The sequence below is a fragment of the Apteryx rowi genome, unplaced genomic scaffold, assembly GCF_003343035.1.
Source record: "Apteryx rowi isolate R43461 unplaced genomic scaffold, aptRow1 scaffold_0, whole genome shotgun sequence".
In the NCBI taxonomy this organism is placed as follows: Eukaryota; Metazoa; Chordata; class Aves; order Apterygiformes; family Apterygidae; genus Apteryx; species Apteryx rowi.
Genome location: NW_020447195.1, coordinates 6,630,112 through 6,646,583, shown reverse-complemented (window position 1 = coordinate 6,646,583; position 16,472 = coordinate 6,630,112). Strand labels below are relative to the sequence as shown.

At 40.8% G+C, this 16,472-nt stretch overlaps 1 protein-coding gene across 1 annotated transcript in view; it reads right to left on the bottom strand.

The window, feature by feature from the left end:
* Nucleotides 1–667: 667 nt before the first annotated feature.
* The window catches only part of NPEPL1 (aminopeptidase like 1), a gene marked incomplete at its 5' end in the record, with an annotated part of 18,868 nt that continues 3,063 nt past the window's right edge, over nt 668–16,472 (bottom strand). The window contains 11 exons of the mRNA XM_026058207.1: nt 668–1,557; nt 2,402–2,512; nt 3,198–3,374; nt 4,865–4,988; nt 5,655–5,755; nt 9,371–9,448; nt 9,991–10,133; nt 10,333–10,414; nt 11,149–11,238; nt 13,868–14,038; nt 15,265–15,450. Of these exons, the coding sequence (XP_025913992.1) occupies nt 1,399–1,557; nt 2,402–2,512; nt 3,198–3,374; nt 4,865–4,988; nt 5,655–5,755; nt 9,371–9,448; nt 9,991–10,133; nt 10,333–10,414; nt 11,149–11,238; nt 13,868–14,038; nt 15,265–15,450 (1,422 nt within the window). The remainder of the gene's footprint in view (nt 1,558–2,401; nt 2,513–3,197; nt 3,375–4,864; nt 4,989–5,654; nt 5,756–9,370; nt 9,449–9,990; nt 10,134–10,332; nt 10,415–11,148; nt 11,239–13,867; nt 14,039–15,264; nt 15,451–16,472) is intronic.

Here is a 16,472-nt window from a genome sequence, read left to right as displayed (position 1 = left end):
TTTCTTCTCCCTTCTGTGTTAAGGTTTCCAGAAGGTCTTTAATCAAAAAGACTGATATCTAAACCAGACGTGTACCTCATTGTTGGAACTTCAGCTAAAACCTAGCACCAGTTCTCTCCAGAGATCACCTTGCACACAAGGAAAAGTATAATTTATTACAATTCAGTTTGACTTGATCTGCAAAGCAGCCAAAAGTGTGTGTTGGGTGGGATTTTTCAGCGTCAACACTCTGGTTAAGCCAAGAAGTGTTTCCAAAGGCTGATGCTTGAATCCATGAGGCAGGGACCAGCACTGATTAAAACTCGGTCACTCCATTTCCAGCTCTGCTGCTGACATTACATAAACCAGGGCAGGTCATTTCCCGTGGGTGTCCAAGCCAAACTATTACTTGTAAGTATCTTGTAACTAGCTTATATAGAAAATAATACAATGCATCCCATCCCTGATTCCTGTTGAATCAATCAAATGAAATGAATCAGCGCTCAGTGAATCAGTAAGTTCTTCAGCGCTGCATCAAACCRTTCAGTACAAGCTATTACTCTGTTAGGTCTGTTTTCAGATGTATGAGTGCTGGGAAGATGGATTTGAACAGACTAATGAAGTTGCACAGGAACTTCTGGAGCACTCAGTGTACTCAGAAATGTAAATAACACTATGAGACATAACATGGGATACGTAAGCTGCTTTAATAATAATAAATTTATTAAGTGGCAAGAAGCCACTCTGCTTTGTAAACTGATTTTACTCAATCACAGTCCCCCTATTTTTTTCTCATTTAGCATGAATTATTCTGTAATTTGCATGTGAAAGATTTACATAGAGATATGTTCTGGCCCACTCTCTTGTTGATTTTACCGGTCAGCAAAACATTAAACATGCAGAAACAGCACCTTATTAAAACTAAATGCATTTCTCATTACATCTCTTTTGCTGCTAAGCTAAATTGTCACTGAATAAGCCAAACCTACAGTGGTTTTTTCCTCATCCTGTGTTCCGAGATGTATTGGGGCCTGCAGAAATGTCTGATAAAACCTCACGTAAAACAAGTAATTCAGAAGGCTGTGTAAGCGAGAGTTGCAGTTGCTTCTTCAGACTAGAGAGAGCTTCTCATGCATTAAATGCACTTAGTTAAGTTTTGTGAGGTGCTCTAAGGAGGACCTGCCATCCCCCTGATACAGTTAGTAGAGCCTGGAGTCTGCACCATTGGTATTGTTCAGTCACTGTGTGCACCAATAATTTAAAAAAACAAGAAATCAGGTGTTTTATCAGAAACAAGTAATAAATCTTATGATAGTAAAAAAATGGCAATTTCTGATGTGGGACTTTTTCATTGCTTGAGAATGAATCAGTGCAAAGTGAGGTAACACATGCACCCCGTCACTTTGGGATGAGGGCACATTAAACCAGGCGGCGCCTTTTGGAATCCCTCTCCATATCTTCAGTGGGAGAGTCTCCATTGCATCCTAGTGGGGACACCATGTTTAGCAGAGGGTCTTCAGATGCCCCTCCAAACAGGGACAGCAACAAAGCCACACCATAGCCAGTAGCTCGTTCACCCTAGGAAAAAATAAATAAATAAATAAAATCACACTTTAGATTGTATAACCTGGGCTAGTTTTAATTTATCTACCCACTCAACAAGAGCAGTGAAGGTGCAAGGCCACAGTGAATACTCAGGTCCCTGTCAGGCCTCCTCAGATTGTGGTTCTGTCTCCATATTGCTGGAATCTAACCAGGAATCTGTCCTGGTTAGATTAAACCTGCACATCAGTCGATTCACACAAGAACAGAGCCCACAATTACTCGAAGTGGGATTTGTGCTGACAATATTCAGGGCAAAGAATGTTCCATCCAACATCAGCATGGATTTGGAATGTGAGCTGAAGAAACTGGGTTAAAAAAAACAAAAACAAAAAAAACAACCCCCCCCCCCATATACAAGTTCCAGGCAAGGGAGGAAGGGGAACACTAGAGCAAACAAATGTTTTTCCTGCTGCCAGTCAGCAGGCAGAAAAGTGAGCTCTTGGTCAATCACCTTAAAGACAATATGGGGAAAAACTGTTTGGAAGGCTAGAATTACTTCCATGAACAGCAAGCCACTGAGTTAAGAAACACAGGTTTTGAAGTTTAAAGAGTTAAAGAAGCTGCTGCCTAAAGTGACTTTTAGAACATTTTAAAAAACAAAATGAAAAATATGGCCAGATGAAGCTACCAAAACAAAGGAATTCAATTTCCCAAATACAGATGAAGAGTCATTGAATTCCAAAACACTCTTCTCCATCTAATTCTCTCCTTGCATTTAAAGGGACAGAATTCAGGGTCTCTGCAGGCACAGGCAGTTTTCTTTCCTACGGGAGCAAGCAAGGTAAAACGTCAGTCACATGAACACGAACACACTCACCGCATGAACAGGTGCAGCAATGTCTATATGGACCCAGACTCCAGGCCAGTCAAAGCCAATGTGAGAAGCAATGAAGAGTCCAGCACAGGAGCTTGGAGTATTGTCTCGGTCCTGTAGAAACAAAATACAGTTTTCTTGCAAGAAAACAAAATGTCAATGTTTTATTCTTGCCTACGGAGAAGGTAGCATGCAAATCTAGGTCAAAGCTTAACGGATGGCCCTAAAACCTAGACTTGCTAACCAAGTATACTGTAAATCCCTTGACTTGATCCCTGGTAGCAGTCTGGTCTCACACTCTTCCTTGCAAGCTTCTTCCTGACATGTTTTTGGAACCTATTGCATACTGTAACTCTCACAGTGACCACAGCTGCAGCAATCCCTCAGGTCTCTGTCCTCAACTTCCTGGTTGCTGCATTCCCAGTTACTCTCTCCGCTGGCTATAAACGATCTGCGGAACATTCGTCTTTACTTCTTAGGAGGTTTCCACCCAGGAATTTAGCATACATCTTAGAGCCATGCTTAAAAGGCAAGCGAACCAAAGATATCTTTGCAGCAAGCTACACTGTATGATATAAAATTGACCCTAAATATCAATGCAGAGACATTTGGTCTGTAAAATACCCAAGAAAATAATGGTTTTCGAAGTCCTTATATGGCCCATTTCTTAAGAATATGGCTCACAGGAAAAGCTTTCATCCAACCATCAACAGACCAGTGCATTATCCAGGATACAAAAAGGAACATGAATCAGAACACATCTTTGTGTAATAAAGAAAGGATTTAAAGAAAAACTTACTGCCACAGAGTTCTTCATATCAGCTACAGCAGAGGTAAATTCACTGAAGTGGAGCTCAGGGCAATATACAAGAGGATGGACCAAGTCTCCACAGTTCCTACCAGCTTTAACGCAAGCCTTTTCCCACTCTTCGTTGTTGGTAAGGACAGCAGCATGATACTTTCCTGTAGCAATTCCCTAGTGAAATAACAAGACACAGTCAGGAAGGATTCACCTTTATTGTGCTGAGTAGGACAATTCTCTACTCCCTCCTCTGCATTACCAGTTGCTTGTCATCTAACAAGACCACCGAGAAAAAAAAAGTCTCAAAGTCATCTGACGAGAGGGTGGTGTTACGAAGGTAGACACAGGCATTGTAGCTACTACTGAAGCTTTTAAAATTTTTGGAAATCCATTCTGCAGTGAAACAGTCCACATTTATTTGGCCTATTCAAACCACAGCCCCATGAAAATATTCTTTGTAGTTACTGAGTAAGCAAACTATATGGCTTGATAGTTATTTCTTCTTAGGAATAAAATCAAATCAGCAATGAATTACAAATAAAATAGCTAACACACGTGATATTCCAGCAGTGTGTGTCAAACATTCTGCATGTAACAACCTGAATGGTCAGAAAGGTTACTTCCTTCCAGATCTACAAAATCCAGAAGCCATCCTTGCCTCAGCTTTCCAGTAGGATAATGATGGGAAACTCTTAAAGGATTAATGTTTACACCAATGCATGCAACATACATGCTTTCAAAAATTTGCCACCATTTCTCTTCCGGATATGAAGACCATTTTTTCTCTAGAAGATTATGCCACAGGAATCACTGCCTGCCAATATCACCTTCAATGGAAAGATAATAGATTTCAAAAAACAATAGTATTAAATTGGTATCCACGTATCATTCTGTGTACGACTTACAACGTAAGCCATTTCACGGACAAGAAAATTCCTGTGCTTTGCATTATCCTCAGTTGGTGGAAATCAGCAAAGCCTCAAGGGAGCTATTTTAACTCCAGTAGAAGACCTGATCCATAATTTCTGTCTGGTATCTTGCAACTGCTAAGCAACATTCAACTGGGTGCAGTATCCACGAAATGCAGTAGTACAACCATGACGCTCTCTTATCTGACCTTATGGTAATGAAAGCCTAATAGTATTTTACTCAATCACATCACAATCTCTTGTGCCAAGGAAAGAAGTCAAACTGAAGTTATCAACAATCACATTTAAATCACACCCTTATTTTCAGTGTTAAGAATGGCTACTACTTCCCTGTTTATTAACCCCACTTTGGGGGTGTTACTAAATATAGAAACTGACTCATAGCAAACACTGGATCACCTACAGCACCTGCTAACATCATCAGAAAAACACCTTTTTCCTTAAGTATGCAGGAAGCATAAGTTGCATAAAAAAACAGAAAACCTGCTAGTTTCTAGAAAACATTGATGGCACATGTCATCTTCTCCAAATACATAGTGCACACAGAGAGTTACAGCTTACTGGTGTTACTGTTGGTGGTTTTTTTTCCTTACACAAGTTTCTGAAGTCATCAACAGGTACCAGTTCATGATACCCAGTTTCCCCCAACAGCCAGCAGAACTGAGGCGAAGATGCAAATGATGCGCAGACACTAACATGATGTCTCCCTGTCCATTAGCAGCTTTGTACCAGTACCTGAGCTCCAGTAAGAGTGGCCATATCAAGAATGATATCAGCTCCAAGATCTTTGCATGCGTAAGCTACTCCATCAGCCAGTATCAGCCTGCCTTCTGCATCAGTGTTATTGATTTCCACAGTTCTAGAAAGAAGACAGCGCATTTAATATAGCACTGGTTCAGTCTGGAAATTAAGACTGCATCTATCCTGTCTAGAATACTGGACAAGAAAGCAGGCTCAAGTCTAATGTGCTTTTTAACTTGACTCTGCAAGTCTGTATTGCTGCTTATTCTCTGCTTGCAAGCAACCAGGCAGAGCAAGCCCCAGTAAGTGTTTTTATAGAATGTGTTGTCCTCATGGGAAGGTCTACCTGCTGGGTCTGTACGGTGCCCAGCATGCCAGGCCGGGATCTTACAAACTACTGCCATACAAATAAGTATCATACTCTGTTTAAAACTATATGAGATACTTAAACAACGCTAGCCTGTTTCTGGGACAATACAGACTACAGATGGACACAAAGCACTGGTTGTACAGGAACAATGGACATACTTGAGAGTGCTTTAACAAAACTTCAACTCAGCATATTACATACATATTATATGTATTTTGACGTGCACTTACATATCCAACAGGAAACTCAGAGCACACAGGAAACTCACTCCTATGGCTGTCTGAAAGACTATTATCAATACTAAGGGAGGTTGCTGAGGGGCAGGTTCATAAATTGTATGGTACTCAGATAAACAGAATCAAAGATCATGTTTCTTCTCAAAGTGTCTGTTAAAAGGGATAGATACAATCTTACTTTCCAGAGTAAAGAACATGAATATCATCAGGTCTTGTSGCGCACGGTCCAACTGCATTCTCAGCCAAACAAAAAACAGCATGAAGATTGTCTTTAAAACCCTGTAGTAACAACAGGAGAGAAATGGGTTTCTATTCATAACATCAGGTTAATTTATTGAGACTGAAATCAATAAAGGATTACAACTTGACAGAAATGCCACTAATTACGTGGGAAATCCATGATAAATGTCTTACAGTTTGAAGCTGAGGCCAAGAGCTATAAAATAGGGATGAGAAGATTGTATCTAATACTAGCTTCAGAGTCCTCACTGGAGAAGGAATGGGAGCCTACAAGCATGTGAGACAGACAAGCAGTGTAGGGATCTAGAAAGTCTTCGCCAACTGAGCAAGTGACCCATACAATCTTCCCTCAATGGCAAGGTATCTGAGTTAGAATGTCTTTTATATGCAATGTGCAGATGCAACAGGAGGGCAGTTACGTTTAGTCACTATGATTCTCTGGGAAGAACACTTTTTGTACTTTATAGCCAGCTTTAGTTAGATCACCACAAGCATAATTCCAAAGCCCACTGAACTCACCAGGAGATCGCTGGGCTCACCAAAAACAAACCCTAAGTCACTAAAACTACAGTATCCCGTGTGAAAACCTGTGGAATACATCTCCAAAGATGTGCTGCTTCATTCATCTAACTTAGTACAACTCTAACATAGGCTCACAACAGAGGTTACAAACACCAGGGCCAAACTTCATAAGCCCTTCATCTTTTGTAGCCACAAAGGAAAGATCCAAGTAACAGATGCTTTCAACATGACAGTTACAAAGATTTGTGACAGTACGTTACGCAGCCAGTCAGGATGTCTGGGATTATTTTCCAATCCCTATATTTTCCATTGCTTTTATTTAGTCTCCAATAACAACAAAGATACAATTTGGGGCCATTTGAGAAACTGAGCTCCTCCCTATCATTTCTGCAATATTGGGAGAAAGCCTACAGTAATAATGGAAAAGGATGGAAATAAAAAATGCTAATATGCAGCCATTTGTGAACTATGTGCTTTCTCTGTAAAAACAATCCCAGATGAACTAATTCCACCTCTGAGAATTTTGTTGGAAAGCAACTCCGATCATGCCAATCCTGGAACATGGTACTCCTTCATGTCTCAGTGCATCTCCCAGCCACCAGCCATCTGTGACAGCTTGCTGTCCCACAGAATCCAACACTCAGACCACAGGTCAGATACAGGCTAGCGGTATCTACCCTCTCCTCTTTCCATATGAAAACAAAATAACCACAGTTAAGAAGAGTTTGGGGTTTTTTATACATTATTCCTGCTGGGAGGCACACAGCATTTTCAAAATCTTTTTCCTCTTAACCCCCTCTCTTTCTTCTGCCAGATTCCATTCTGGTTTACTTTGGTTTAAAATTAAGTGCTTATATGGTTATGGGTGGTATTTTAAAATATATGATGATTTTGTTTGTACAATGACTGTAYTGTGTAGAGGGATCCTATGAACAGAAAGGCAGACAGCAGCATTTAACAATAAAGGCACCATTTCTCTTCAAATGGGATAGCTAGCCTTAAAAACAACAAATTCCTAGGAAAACCAAGGTCAGTTTTACTAGGAATCTCTTGATAAAAGTCCATAGCTGAAGAAAAACGGACATGCTGAATAAGCTCATGTTCTGAAGTCCAAAGTACAAATGCATCAATTGAAGACTTTCAGAATAATGGGCAGCATCTGGAAGCCATAAAGTAATTTTGCAGTTTCTAGTCCAGTCAGGGGGCAAACAGCATTGCAGATGAGACAACCTTCCATCTAGGACCCACTGCTCTGCCAAAACAGCCTGTGCAGCAAAATCCCACTCTATTCACAATATCTCACCAATTTCACCAAATTTTCCTCTTCCAAATAGGACATGTAGTTTACCTACTGTCAAAAAAAACGGAAACCTGCTTCCACTGTCAGCTGCCTTTTCACTTTCACTGAATCCCATTCCTTCCATAGCTGTTTAAAAGCAACATTCCCTATGTTGACATGCAGGAGACAAGGATTCCAAAAATTTAAGTGAATGTTTTTCTCATCTCACTTGTGTTGGAAGGCTCACAATGGATGCAATGCATCTTTCTAGGAAAAAATCACTGCTTAGCTTGATTTTTCTCTCCAAAGTCTCATTAAATCATGTTGAAAAATTGTAGAACACCATGTAGACAGAAGATTTTTTCTGAAGATGAATAATTGCCTCTCCCCCCTTCCCACTGAGCATCCTATTCAATACAAGTTTCAACTTCAGTCTTTGGGACAAAGCATAGCTAAGCTAAACTCCCTCCAGCTTTATATTACTTTAAAAAGCATAAAAAAAAAGTCTTGAAACAATAACAAGGATAAATTCTTTCCACTACCCAACTGAATAAATTTTCTACAGGGAGTTCTTTAACAGTTTTTTTCACATGAGTTTTTAAAATTAAGCAGGGAGATCATTCTTTTGTTTCTACATATGAGGGCACAGATTTCATGTAGATATGACAACTTTTGCAGGATTGGTTTGTCCAGACATATTACTGACAGTTTTGTCATGGTCCCAGTAATTGCATAGGAAATGACAGATCACTTACCATTCACGCCTACTGCAACTGTGAAAGCAACTTCAGCCAGTGGAGATAACTATATACAAGCATACTTCTGAAGTAAGGACTGAATCACCGAAAGAGTGTACCACATATGTGACTTTCCCAGACTTTCCCARAGCACTGGAGAAGTTTTACCTTTTGTCCCTGTTAAACATGCGATTGAACATTCTGAAGGACTGAGTTATGGAAAGCTAGCCGTTTTGACCAAGATGCTCATCACAAATCTGTTTTCAATTGTAAATCTCTACAGATAACTATAAAGTTTGCAATCCTTCCACATCAAACGTGCTGCTAGGGCCAAGGCACAGGGCTATACTGTTGAGAAATGGGTATTTGGCAGTGATCCTCCCCTGTACAAAGCTTCCGTCAGATCTATGCATTAATCTGCAGCAGTAAATGTTCTTTGAACTTTGGATACTCCTTGGAGGCAATAGCTGCTCTGTCAGCAAGACTTAGTGACTGGATTTGTGGAGAGGGCAGAGTTTTATTGGCAGTGGCCACGTATTTTCCCCAGTTYCTATTGTTAAAGTGTTATATGCATTTCTTTTTAAATCTTCATATTTCAGTGCTTGGCTTCTTCTCAAGTCCCCTACTAATTTCTGAGCACAGGGGTAAACCAACAAGCAGCTCCTGATCAGACTAGAACTGTAACTTCCCCATTAGGTAATATTAGAACTGGCACAGGATTCAGGATATGGATAGACTTAGTACCCTGGGGTAGTTCATCCCCTTTTTTGCTAAGGGGATAACAGCTGCCTCAAATCCCATACCTTAAATAAAAACAGCACTGGATAACTCAGGTGTAAATCTGATTCAAGGAACTTGAATCAACCCTAAAATTCAAGAAACTCTTTAAAAAAAAAAATAGAACTCAAGAAATTTCTCACATTTCCCAAGATCCCAAAGATTTTAAATATTTTCCTGAAATAGCAGAAAGAGCTGAGTGACCCAAGATCACCTAAAGCAGTGGCAGGTCAGAACTTCAGGATTAGACTGGCTCCAATATCTGGGAATACATCCAAAAATCAGACTGCTCCTTGGCAATACTGGTCTACATGGTATCAATTAACACATTTTACTTACTTGCTTTACAGTGGCTTTGAAGGCACCCAAAATAGCAGCTGCTCCACCACAGTCTCGTTTCATGCCAGGCATAGTAGTCTGTTTAAACAGAATCATACAGAGTTGGTTTTTTTTTGTTTGGTTGTTTTTTTTTGCTTTAAAGGAGAGTTTCACAGTTCTGCCCGCTAAAATTAGTATTTCTGATGCATCTGTAACTCTATTCTTGACAGTGCTCAGCCATAACAGATACACAGAATACATGTGCATCTGCTTTTCAGTGGATCTTGCTCTGCTGCTAATTTATTAGAAAGGAGGAAAAAAGTTGATAAGATTTGCATTGAGATCAACTCAGATGGGCTTTGGATCTGTCTCCAAAATCAGAAATTAAATACCTTTGCTTTAGCTTTCTACTAACAGTATGCAATACCTAAAGAGTAAAATACCAGGTAGTTATTAACTGCTCTGTAAAATAGTCCTTGAATTCTATTTGGTCTTTTCACCCTGGTAGCTTACGTCCATAYGGGCGAGGCCAGATCCACCTCAAATAAAAATGTTTTCGTTTCTACAGAAATTAAATGAATTGTTTCCATCAGGAAACATGACTGCAGGCAAAGACATCAGAAGAACAAGTGTTTATGTACCTTTCCCTTAATGCTGAGTCCTCCAGTGTCATACACAATACCTTTGCCCACCCATGCAATGGTCTGTGTAGCACCATCTGGAGTGTGACTGAGAACTGCTAGGGCAGGAGGATGCAGAGCTGCCTTGCCAACTCCATAGATACCTGGAAAACAGAGAATTAAACCACCTGTGGGGAAGAAACACTGGGAGGGACAAATCTCTGGTTATTCTGTGTGAATCATCTTGAGATTCTGTGGGCAATAAAACCGTTTCAAAAATGCATAAATAAAACATTATAATTCAGATGGCATAATATTCCAAAGAACTGCTGGGAAAAAAGTTGAATTTTGAACAAGATATACCTCCAAATCCTCTCTCTTTCAGCTCCTCATCCCGAATAATGGTTGGAGTAATCCCAAGATCCTTGCCAACTTTTTTGATTTCCTTCATCATTAAGAGAAAAAAGACAGCCAGTCAATGATCAGAAAGACACATTTGCGTCTTCCCACAGTAAAGAGAGATGTATCCACATAAGGGTTTTGTGTGATTTTTGTACACAGACACACACAAACATTCATTATTTTGGGCTTGGCACTGGTTTTCCAATGGCATAATTCCCCTGAGACATCCWTGATTTACTACTGCATTAAATGCAAATCTGATCTTTAAGCTCTGCTAATAAAAGAAATCTTCAGAGGTAAAGGCCAGCTGTACTCTCTGGACCATGATGAAACAGAACATTTTCACTCTCAGCAGCTTTCCAGAATTATAATAAACCCATTTACAAACATGTCAGCTTCTCTCCCTTAATTTCAGAAACATTCAACACCATGTGGCTTCCCATTTCACAGATTCATGACAATTGCACATCCTTGAAATAGCCAGCATCTTGCTGCTTATCCAAAGTCCCAGAGGAACCAGTGTCATGACCAAATCAAGAACTCACTTCTTCTGACTGCTGTTTGTTACCCCAGCTTTACACTCTGCATCCCTTCAACTTATCAAAGCTCTTTGAGCTGTTAAGGAAATACCCCAAGCATCCTTGGACAGTTTTTTTTGATATGCCTCCTACTGCCAACAGAGAAGAAGGTTTTGCTATGAGATACCAGCACTGGTTCTTGATCACTGTAGTCAAGACTTCCAATATGCAACTCTTACTCGTAAGGTGTATTACCAACCTCCAGGAAGTTATCTGTGTTCATTTCATTGCATGGGGTGTCCACAATTCGAGCAGCCAGCCTGACTCCTTCTGTAGCACTTGCCAGACACTAGGAAAAGAAGCAAGGACACTTGAGAGCTGGCTTTGGTTTGAATGTTTTTCCCATATAACTTTGCACCTAGTCCTGTGCAGCGTACACTGGATGTGTGGCTGCTTTGGAGTACGTTAATGCTTAAATGCAACAGATCCCAGGCAGTTCTACAACACTAAATAATGACAACACAATTAACCATTATTTTTCACATTTGTTAAACTTAAGTTACTTTTTCCCGTGCTCTAATTTCTAAGGAACTTCATTCCTTCCCACAGTGAACTGATACTTCAAAATTAGCAGCTTTTTCCCACTATCAAAGTGTGACCAAGAATGCAATGGGAGGTGCAGGGAGAAACGTAAGACAAAGCAAGTTCAGGATATTAGGGCAAACTTGTAGGCTGCTTGGGCTGGAAACCTGCAGAGACTATGCAAGCTACAACATGGGAAGTAGTAGCGTTTAGAATGGTTCAGTGCAGTAACTTACTACCATAAGACATTCTATATGGGGAGGGAGGTATGGAGAATGCGGAATATTTCATATTTGTGTGAAACATGCATGCATCTGTTTCTTCATTCCCGTGGCAGAATGGACTGACCTTCACCTGGACTGAGTAAAAACTGACTGAAGCAAGAGTGGATTAAACCAAAATGGTCCACAGTGAGCAAGCTGAGAGCATTTCTTTAAAGAAGGATCCTCTCGACAAAAAGGACAATGGAGGCACCAGAGAATAGACTTTAAATTTTAACACCTGGGAATCAACAACTTGAAAAAAAAGACCAGGTGGAAGGAAACTTTGTTCAAGTTTTCCAGCAGCCACACTACACAGAAGACCACACACAGCAAGAGGGTGAGTCAAGACGGATTTCAAAGAAACCTGATGTGTTGGCTACTTATTCGTGCTGATGTATCTCAAGTTTGGCTTGGCCAGGCTGCCCTAAGGACTCTATATTTTGTATCCCAACAGACTCATAAACCTGGCTTGTTTTGGAACGGTGCCTGATTCCCTACAATTACTTCTGGTTGCTTTACTTCCCCTAAAGGGATAAGGACCTCCTCAAGAGCCAAACTAGGTTTGCAGTGATTCACTGTTAGGGCCATGGAGGTAAAAGGAGGTGTTCTAACCCAAAGGCCAAGTCCGAGGGAAACAATACAACCTACCCACAGAAATAAGCTGTGCCTGGGTTTGGCTTCCAGGGTACTCAGAGAACCTGGATAACGGCAGTCTTGGGCAAGAGCCTTGTAAAACTGTGACAATCCCTGCTAGTCCTCACCATGAAATATCTTGGACTATGCAGTAGGGGCAGAATGTGGCAGCATGCCTAGAGAGAGGTTAAGCCAAAAAACTGCTACCACATGCCTCTTCCAAGCTCTGCATTAGYTGTCCAGTGCTGGTGGAATTTAAGGGGTGAAAACTTGGCTTGGAAGAAGCCAGTAGTACTTTTGGCATTGACATCAAGGGGAAAAACAGGAGGTGGAAATGACTTCAGCTTTGTTTTTTAGTTACAAATACCCAAGTGGCTTCGAATCTACCTATCTAAAGGAGTTTGCTTTAAACCCCAGTTACTTGTTCTCTGTTTTGAGGCATGGAGAAATTTAGTGATCAGCTGCTGTATTCATAGAACATCTCTCCTTGCTGCTTTCCTGCAAACTGGGCTGGCATCATTTGCTGTAGCCAATTCACCCAATCAGTAGAGTAGGGCAAAAGTGGAGGCAAAGATACTGCAGGAAAAAAAACACAAAAGCCCTAAAGCTGCAATTCTGCAAGTTTCAGATGCAGAAATACCATCTCTCGAGTCCCATCCATAGCCAAAAATTGTAAGGGATTTTTCTGACCTCACTGACTGATCACCTAAGTGAGTGTCAGTCTATACTGCAATAGAGAATTTGGAGCACTGAACAGGAGGCTGCCTAATAGCTTAACTGTAGAACTCAGAAAAGCTTTTAAGTTAGAACTTGATGAGGAATGATCTAGCATATTAAAAGTTACCTGATGTGGAGTTTGCTCTCTGTAACAGTCAGGTGTAAAGAAAACAATCTTTGATTTTCTGCTGTTGAAACATGACTTAGAAAAAAAAGGTAACTGTTATGCATAGCTCATCTCCAAGCTGGGCTGTTTCTTAAGGGTCTTATTTCTGGCTACAGTTTTGCTAGAGGAATGCAGCCAAAGAGATACATCAGACAGAAATATCAGAAGCCACGTGTGACCCCAGAATACACAGCTCTTAAGTGACTTCAGTGATATTCATCTGCATAAGCATGGACAAAATTTGCCCAGGTAAAAGAAACAGGGAAGCCCACACACCAAAGGTAGTGTAATAATAAAGACTAAAAATCTACTATTTGCATCCATGATTTTATTTGCGTTACTTGTTTGTTTGGTGTCTTCCACTCCTGAAATCTAAATTCTGAACAACAGCTTCAGCCTTCACTGCAATAATAACATGTTCAATATTTCTATTTAGGTACCCTGCAAACTCATCAATAACAAGGAACTTTGATCTGGGATCGTTTCTTACTTTAGATACAACACCTAGTCTATAAGTAGCCTGAAAGACATGCATTTGTGCATGCAACTATTTAAAAAAATATATGATTTTAGAGAACAGTGGAAACAAYTCACCACATAACAAATCAAAAGCTTACTTTAAGTGTTGCCACTTCTATTGGTCCATTGTTCTGTCCAACCAGGAAAAATTCTACTGTTACAGTTTTCTTCTCTGTGCGTCTCGATGCACTGGACCTATGTGTGAACAACGGGAAAGCCCTGGCTAACGCACAAGCGGAGGCGAAAACTTCAGACCGCTCACAGACCATCTGTAACACCAGCCAGAAGACAAAGAAGTCAGACAACTTCAGGGGTGTGGACAACTGCACTTAAAATGATCTATCATCTGTGAAAATATTGGTGACGAGGAAAAAAAAGGGGGGAGGGGAAGAACTGATGTCTGGATCAAGACATACTCAAACATCGTGCTTCGCATGGATGGAGAGGCGGTACAAGCAGAGCACACAACTGAGCAGGTTCAGTTCACTTCCCATACAGAAATGAATTACAGTGCTGCACCTGACTGCATGGGAATGAGTATGTCCTTATAAGGGAGCTGAACTACTTTAATTACACTAGTGCAATTAACACAATTTTGCATATAGACCAAGACAAAAAGGCATGGGAACCACCAATGTGCGTTCAAAACAAATGACATGAAGAGAGCAAAGATGAGAATGTGATAAATATTAACATTTTTTAACATGTTGAATATTTTTCTAAAGTTCATTGCCGAAATTACCAATGAAAAGCAGTTTTAGTTAAATATTTCCAAAGTTAACTATAAGGGAAAAAAATGCATGTAGAGTTATTACTCTTGCAAATAACTTTTCCAAGTGAAGACTATAATTAGATTTTGTTACTGACACAGACTGTATGAGTTTTCTCTAATAACCTGGAAATCTGAATTAACCTGGAGGAGCCATAGAAAAAAAAAATGTAATCATCAAATTGAATTTTCATCATTCAGTCACAAATTCATCAAGCTCACAAAGCAGATGACCAGAGCTGCAAGACCTTSTCCAGTATAAGATTCACGGTGGAACATTAGTTTGCATTAAGTCTTTTAAAACCCACTGACTAACACAGGTGAGGCCTACTGCTTTCAATACACCCTAAATAGGTTATGCAACACAGACTGCATGCAGGGTGCTATAACTAAGTTAATCACCTAAAGCATGATATGTAGCATGTGCTAATATCATAAATCCTAGTCTGAAAAAAGCCACTACTGGTTTTCTTTGCATGGACGTTCCTGGATGAAAACATTCCATACATATCCATCTTGAATTCCCTCCAACTGCTTGAGCATGCATAAGCTGTTATACTTAGGTTTCATTAACGCTTCAGTGCTAAACAGCTTACAAATACTAATATAATTATACTGGCATAACTTGCCCACCTTCAGTCTCCTTGGATACAGCTAAAATCCTGAAGAGTCAAGAAAATACTTCACCAGACATTTCACCAAAAGCATTTTCAAACAGCCACTTACAACAATACATCTGTTGACACCTCCTGGAAGACAATTTCTAACCAGGCGGGTGATGAACTGAGCTGCAGATGGACTATTGTGTCGGCTGACCCTGGAAGGCAACGCGGCCACAGTGGCATAATTCAGGTAGAGAGGACAGCTGTCGGTAGGGTTTGGATTCAGAGTGCTTAAAGCAGATTGCCATATCTGAGGAGAAAAGAAGAATTCAAAAACAAAGAACTCGTCGGACTTTTCTTTCCTTCTCATTCTGACTATTAGTCACTCTTAAGCACAGCATTTTAGGGGTTGAAAACAAAGAAAAAACGATGCAGCCATTTTTAAATGCAATATGCTCTATCATCATCAAAACGAATCAAAACGAACAAGAAGTACGATGAAGCTCTTTAGTAATCAGAAAATACAAACTTGCTTTCCATCACAAGTATAGCTCTCTTTTAAGCCACATGAATCATGTTTTAAAACACAACATTTGGTGCAAGGCTGCTTCAGAGCCCTTTTAAGTTGAAACAGTTTTACTAGTGATAAAWAGATGGACTGGTTTATTAGTTTCAAATTATTGTCTCCCATAGCAATTTAACTAAAACCAAAAAAAGGCTAAATATTGTCCTAAGAGACTCAGAAGTCCAACACAAAACTGCCAAACATCCAGCAACCTAAAAGCTGCAATGCAAAACATTTACCATTTTACCACAAGCCATCAACACCATGTAAATAAAAATAGGCGTACATGTTCCACTGCGATAGCTGGGGGTAGGGGAGGGGGAAAGAGATGTGGTATCTTTCAGCCCTTGCAGGGAGCAAGGTTTAGGTCTCGCGCTTGCCACCTGGCACCTGAGAACGTGCATCTCAATAATTGCATTAATTGCAGCCCTCATCTTGGCACCTCGGCGGAACGCAGAGCACTTTTCCCCCACTGAAGCGGGTAAAAGGTAGGCTGAGCTCTGCGTTTGAAGCCGCAGTGATTTTTCCGCCGACGCACGGCTTGTCCAGCCAGAGCAACAGGCTGCTGCAGGGAGGCACCCCGCCGCCCGCCGGCCTGCAGGGGACCCCGGCTGCTCGGCCGCCGACCCCTTCTCTTCTCCCTCGGGCAGGAGCCGCTACAGCGCGATTTTACGGCCCTGCCCAGAGCGGGTACAAGGCCTCTCTGCTCGGAGAGGACGATGAAAAGCGGGTTTCCCCCGAGCAGGCCTGGCTGACCCCCTCGCCCC